The sequence below is a fragment of the Octodon degus genome, unplaced genomic scaffold (genome assembly GCF_000260255.1).
Source record: "Octodon degus isolate 3935 unplaced genomic scaffold, OctDeg1.0 scaffold00011, whole genome shotgun sequence".
NCBI lineage: Eukaryota > Metazoa > Chordata > Mammalia > Rodentia > Octodontidae > Octodon > Octodon degus.
The window spans coordinates 7,862,754-7,869,880 of NW_004524587.1; the positions used below are offsets into that span (position 1 = coordinate 7,862,754).

Sequence of the window (7,127 nt, forward strand, 5' to 3'; positions counted from 1 at the left end):
ATAGGCATGCGCCACCATGTCCAGTTTCAATGAGTGTCTCAGTGCGCCTGGGGGCAGGGCTGGTACAGCAAGCCCTGGGATCGGACCCTTGGCCCCTGCGCCTGCTTGCAGGGGCTTTAATCTGAAGAGCTATTTGGCGGGGCCCTTGCCTGGTGTTCTTGAGGCCCTAAGAATAGTCTCCAGTGCTTTGGGTGGGATAGGGAGCTTATTGAGGTGTGTAAGTGGTGTCATTCTCAAGAAGGAACTGTGGGGCTGGGAATATAGTTCAGTGGCTTAAGCACCTGCCTGGCAGGTACAGTGTCCCAAGTTCAATCCCTGGTATCACGCCAAAAAACAAGAAAGGAAGGAACTGTGACTGATTGTACCACTGAAAAGACATGATATTTAGTAAAGATTAGACATTCTAGAAAGAGTATTCCCGGGAAGAAAGCGGAGGTTTTAGGTTCTTTTACACTCTTTCTTCCTACCATAACATTTAGCACACCACCCCAGGATGCTGAAGGTGCATGGAATGTTTTTGCCTGGTCTTTTAGCAATTCTGCATTGAGCAGAACAGACCAGCTCTCTGACTATAGCTGTGCAGTGGTTCTTGCTAGACTGTCCCTAGGGAGCTCTTCTTTGCTGACTCCTCTTTGGGGCCAGTGCTTACCCTGTCTCCTTTTGTTCCTATTCAGATGAGCAGTTTGCAGATCAAGGAAGAGAAAGTCAAACCGGAAACCAATGGTGAGTAACTAGTGCCTGTGGGTGAGATGCAAGTTACACACAGGCTGTTTTGTCCTCACAGCTGCAGCAAGCAGTGGCGCTTTCCTTGAGGATATGTTTGGCAAAAGACAGCGCTGGAACCTAGAACCTAAAGTTAGATTTCATTACTGAAGGGGCCATATGCTCATTTGCCAGGTTTTTCTAGCCTCTGACTCCCTTAACATCAAGAATTACTGTTGTACAGCTGGCCACATAGTTCAGCTGACTAAAGCACCTGCTAAGGCAGGCTCAGGGATTTGGGTTTGATCCCCTGCATGCCGTGTGGGCTCTGCCCCTGGGGCACCCTGAGACAGCCACTGAGACTGTGCGTGATGGCACACCTGTAATCCCAGCTCTTGGGAACCTGAAAACGGGGATCGCTATGAGTCCAATCTGTGTAGTGAGACCCTGTAGACTTGTACTAAATACATTAAAAAAAGAATTACTGTTGTACCTGTTTAGTTACTGCTGGTTTTTTTTTTTTTTTTTTTTTTTGGTGGAACTGGGAATTGAACTCGGACCCTTGCACTTGCCAGGCAAGTGCTTATTCTACTGAGCCATCTCCCCAGCCCCTGGAAATATTTTTAAACTTTTAAAGAACAATCTGGGTTCCACACTCCATATAAAAAGATGTGAGGGCAGCCTCCTCCCATCCACTTGCAAGGGCTGTCCCAGTGGAGCACCATGAGGCTGGGTGAAGAGTAGCACCGTGCAGCTCAGGGCTTGGACAGCTAGGGTGTCGTGAAGTTGGCTGCCTCCCAGGCAGGGAGGAGGAGGATGCTCCAGGCCTCTCCCCGTATCTCTGGTTTGCTGCAGTTGGGGTCCCATGATTTATACCACATCTCCCCTGTCTGCCTTCATCTCCATGGAGCAGCCCCCTGGGGGCATGTCTGGTGCCCTGTAGTGCCACCTCTGTTTGTGTTGCTGGGGATTGAACCCTCGAGTATATGAGGTGAGTGCGTTCTTGCTAAGGTACATCTCCAGTCTTCAGTTTTTTCTTTTTATACAGACCCAGTCATGTTGTTGGGACTTTTTTTTTTTTTTTTTTTGCTTTAAAATACTTGGACTGGGGCAATAGCTTGGTGGTGTAAGCACCTGCCTGGCAAGGACCCAGGTTCGATCCTCAGTACCACATGCCATGCCGGCCACTGAGACCAAGTTTGGTGTCACATGCCTGTAATCTTTGTGCTGGGGAGGCTGAGACAGGAGGATCATACCAGTCTGAGCCATGTAGCGAGACCTTGTACCAAATAAATAAGTAAATAAATGTTTTAAAAATATTTTTAAAAAGTATCAGTACTTGCTGAGCGTAGTGACACACATCTGTAATCTCAGCACTACTCGGGAGGCTGGGGCAGGAACATCGCCATGAGCTCAAGGTCAGCCTAGACTACAGAGTGAGTTCAAAGCCAGGCTGAACTACATGAGCATGACCCTGTCTCAAAAAACACAGGAAAAAAAAATGATTACAGAGTCAGATACGTGACAGATGGCTGTCTGCCTTTGCTACTGGTTGTACTGGATAAGAGCACACACATTAGAGCAGTAGTCTCCAAACTTTCTGTCTTTTTGGTATGAGGAAGCAGTTTCATGGAAGACAGTTTCTCCATGGGAAGGGGGAGAGTATGGTTTCGGGATGCTTGACTCATCCTGCAGGGTTGGAAATACAGATCAAGGTCGCTGCTCATGTACTGCTCACCACCTGTTGTGTGGCCTGGTCCTACCAGGCCAGAGATTGCTACTGAGCTTCCTGTCACAGGTTGGGGACTCCCACTTTAGAAACCTTAGTTTAACTACTTACACCTGCAGTCACTCCATTCCAAATTAGGTCACATTCTCAGGTTCTGGCGGTTAGAACATGAGAGTAGGAATTTCAAGAAGATATACTTCAACTCATAACGCCTCGTCTTATAAGTGAACATGGTTACTAGATTTTTGACATGCTTCTATAGTTTTGATACACAAAGCAAATAGTACAAACATAGAATTTTAAGCCAGGCACAGTAGTGCATGCCTATAAGCCCAGGCCTCAGGAGGCTGAGGCAGGAGGCTTGCCATGAGGTCAGACAACATAGTTCAAAGCTATCCTGAACTACATCATAAGACCCTATCTCTTGGGTTGGTGAGATGGCTCAGTGGTCTAAAGCACCTACTTAGAACAAGCTAAGCTAAGCAAAAGCACAGGGACCGCGGTTCAATCCCCAGCACCACATGCCAGCCAGCCCCGCCCCCTGGTGGGCTGAACTGGCCACACACACACACACACACACACACACACACACACAAAATAAATAAATAAGATCCTATCTCAGAAAAAAGAAAAATTATGTATGTAGTGTGAAAGCTTCTTTCCCAAGTTCTGCATTTGGTTGTCATTAGCTAAATGTTCCTATTAAAGCATTAAAAAAAAAAAGAAAAGATTTATATGTCAGAACATACTGTTTTCTCAGTTGTATAACTACATGGTATTGTATTTGTGTGTTACACCACAGTTTATTTAACTAGTCATCTATTGTTAAATGGTTTTTGTCCCATTCTTTTGTTCTTATAAACAGTGCTTTATGGAATAACCATGAACTTAAATTCTTTTATGTATGTGTGTAGTGTTTTGTGGGATAAATTCCAGAAAGATATATAGGACAAACTGAGTTTGGTGTCACATGCCTGTAATCTCTGTGCTGGGGAGGCTAAGACAGGAGGATCACTATGAGTCCGAGCTGTGTAGTGAGACCCTGCACCAAATAAATTTAAAAAAAGAAAGAAAAAAAAAATACCAGTTGCTACATTTGGGTCACAAAGCAGGTTTTAGTGTTAGGTTGATTTAAAAATTGCCTTCCCAGTGACAACTTTTTTCTTCTGTAGGTATTGTCAAAACCAGCCCCACTGCAGAGAAGACAGATGAAGAGGAGAAAGGTGACCACTAGAAGCCCTGGGTCAAGGGACAGAGCCTGAGCCTAGCCTTGTCTTCTTGGAGCTGGGGGTGCTGAGTTATAGTTCAGAGTCTTCAAGGAGACTGGGGCAGAGCCAAAGGGAAACAGAGTGCTGGTTACAGTGCTATGTCCTAGAAGCCAGAGGAAGTGTGTCCAAAGTCATGTGTCAGCTATTGGTGACAGAATGGTTAAGAGAACAGCTAGCGCTGGGCTGAGCTCTGTATTTCTGTAGTTTTAGCTGCTCGTGAGGCCAAGGCAGGAGGATTGCAATTTGAGGCCAACATAGCAAGATCCCACCTCAAAGAAAAATTAACTGCAGATTGACCATTGGATCACTTTGGCATGTGGAAATCATTCAGAACCTTATCAGAAGCTTTTGAGGGTTTACACTGAACAGAAAGGGAAGGAGAAGAAATGAGTACTGGCAGCTGTAGAGAATGTTCCAGAAAGGGCAGTAGTAAACAGACAGGTCTATAAATAGAGAAAGGGGAGTAATGAATGAGAAGAGGCAGGCTTATAAAGAGGTGAAAAAACGGGCTTGGGTCTTGTACACAGACGTGGATGGGCCCTATGTGGGCAGCTGTACAGCTGACATCCAGAGTGACAACGTGGAGAACTTGAAGGCTTGAGGACAGAGAAGGTAGCATGAAGGTTTCAGGAGCAGGATGAATTAGTAGACTATAAAAATGAGAAGGCCTCCTGTGTTGATCAGTATACTGGAGTCTTGTAGTCAAGAATTAGGAGGGCCGGTGAGATAGCTCAGCAGACTAAGCACTTGCTTAGGCAAGTGCAGGGGCCAGGGTTTGATCCTGGCACCGCATGTCATGCCGGCCCCGCCCCCAGGTGCGCTGAGCCAACAATGGAGTCTGGGCATGGTGGCACACGCCTGTAATCCCAGCATTAGTGAGGCTAAAAACAGGAGGATCACTATAAGTCGGGGCTGCATAGTGAGACCCTGCACCAAAAAAAAAAGAGCTGGGTACAGGGGCTGCCTATAATCCTGCCATCTGAGAGGCAGAGGCATCAGGAGCGCTAGCCCTGCCTGGACAGTTTTAGGAATCTAGTGAGACCCTGTCTGGGAATAAAACAGACTTGGGCTATAGCTGAGTCCAGAGGTCCTGGGTTCAATCCTAGTACCAACAATTAAAACAAATTTAAAGGAAGAGCTGCCAATGTGGGTGTTTCCTCCAGCCATGCATAACTGCCTGGTGCCAGGGCTCAGGGAGATAGAGCACTTTCCCAGGGTGGGGCTTGATTTTATGTAGCTACAAAATCTTCTGGTTTCTTGGATAGAGGACAGAGCTGCCCAGTCTTTACTCAACAAGCTGATCAGAAGCAACCTTGTCGATAACACAAACCAAGTGGAAGTCCTGCAGCGGGACCCCAGCTCCCCGCTCTACTCAGTGAAGTCTTTTGAAGAGCTCCGCCTGTGAGTATTCATTGCTCTCAACAGCTCTTCCTTTCTATGCTCTCCATATAAAATTTAGCATCTCAGATGTTCTCATAGGACTTCTACTTCTTACTGTTGCTTTTTAAAATTGTATTTATTTAAAGGTAGTGACATTTACTAAGGTATGAAAAATAAGTACTCCCTGTAGAGTGAGAGCAACGTCTAAAAGTGCTTACAGTGGCCTACAAATAGTTCAGCGAACTTAGAGTGAAGAATAATTTGCCTGATCTAGAAGCGGAAGACTGGGCTGAGCTGGGTGTAGATCAGGGTAGAGGGCCTGCCTCGCATGCCTGGGTTCCATCTCCAGCAGCGCACGCACACATGAACACAAAGTAAAGAAATGCGAGGCACAGTCTCACAGTGATGGTCTTCTGTGCCTCTCTTGGGAGCCCAGTTCCCCTCTTCTCTGTTCTTTTTTTCTTCGAGACAGGGTCTCATTATATAGTCAAACTCATGGCAGTCCTCCTGCGTCAACCACCCAAGTAGTGCTGAGATTATAGCCTTACTAGCCATGTGCTGATACACCCAGCTAGTAGGATTTGTTAAGGGTTTGTTAACTACTTTCAGGACATATGTTAAAGGGATCTACATTTCTATTTCCAAGAATGGAAATTAACTTTTTTTTTTTGTACTGGGGATCAAACTCAGGACCTCGCACATACAGGCAGGTACTTACACTGCTGAGCCATCTTCCCGACTGGAAAGTAACTTTTGGCAGTTCTTAATCTCTAGGAAAAGCTTAGAGAACAGAAATACTGATTTTTCAGACTTAAAATTGTCTTTTCTTCTCTCCTCACCCCCTCCTCTTTCCCTTCCATCGCCCTCCTGACCATATAGCCTACTGAGGCCAGCCTGAACTACATAGTGAGACTCTTGTCTCAAAAAACACCAAGAAAAGCCAGGTATGATGACATGCCTGTTACCAGGGAGCTGAGGCAGGAGCATTGCCTTGAGTTTAAGGTCAGCCTGAAGTACATAAAAAGACTCTGTCTCAAAAAAAAAAAAAGTAGTGCTTTCCTTTTTCTTATTGTTGTGTTGCATTTTATTTTATTTTGTTCTTCTTTTTGAAACAAAGACTTACTTTGTAATGCAGGTTGCCTTTGAACTCACTATGTAGTCCAGCCTGGCCTCAGCCTCCCAAGTGCTGGGATTACAGGCATGTACTACCACACCTGGCTTTGGTTTTTGTTTCTTATGGTGCGGGATACTAAAACCAGAACCTTACACATGCTAAGCAGGTGCTTTAGTGGTCATCTACATCCCCAGCCTGACCCTGACTGTGTGATCCTCCTGAGTAGCTGTGGCTGCAGGTGGGGCACTAACACGGCTGCCAGATCTGCTTCTGGTACTGATTTTAGCTAAATATGATGCCAGTCTGTGTATTTGTAAAGTTCGTTCTGATGCGAAACCACCCTGTTCTCTCTGTATCTGCTCTTAGAAACTTGCTTAATTAATATTGTGTCCTTATTTATTTATTTTCAGAACCAGGGATTGAACTCAGGCAAGCACTTATTCCACTGAGCCATCTCCCTGGCGTCTACAACTGGCTTTAAAGATTGGTTCAATTTTAACATCTGTACCAAGAAATAAAAATTGAAATTGTGGGCTGGGGATGTAGCTCAGTGGTACAACTCTTGGCTAGCATGCACAGGGTCCTGCATTCAGTCCTCAGCACTGCAGAACACACACACCCTTACAATTCTATTTGCTAAAGTGTTTTATGTTATGAATTAATAAGGACTACTCTTGCTGTAACCAGAAACACTTGGCATCCAAGAACAACCAGATTTGTGGGATTTAGAGCATAGATTTCCCCAAGAAATGGAAAACAGTTATGCTTTATGAATTACGGTTACTGCAGATTCAGACTGTAGGGACAAGCTGAGTATGGTACACACACATGTGATTTCAGCACTCGGGAGGCTGAAGCACTGGGGTCAGCCTGGACTTCATGGTGAGACCATCTCACAAAACCAAAAAAAAGAAAAGGTGATTTGGGTTGGTTT

At 45.4% G+C, this 7,127-nt stretch overlaps 1 protein-coding gene across 1 annotated transcript in view; it reads left to right on the top strand.

Moving 5' to 3' along the window:
• The first annotated feature begins 674 nt into the window (after positions 1-674).
• The window catches only part of LOC101560796 (ATP-dependent RNA helicase DDX19A), a 21,008-nt gene continuing 14,555 nt past the window's right edge, over positions 675-7,127 (top strand). Inside the window, exons 1-3 of the mRNA XM_023709329.1 lie at positions 675-723; positions 3,604-3,654; positions 4,965-5,100. Coding sequence (XP_023565097.1) covers positions 675-723; positions 3,604-3,654; positions 4,965-5,100 — 236 coding nt within the window. The remainder of the gene's footprint in view (positions 724-3,603; positions 3,655-4,964; positions 5,101-7,127) is intronic.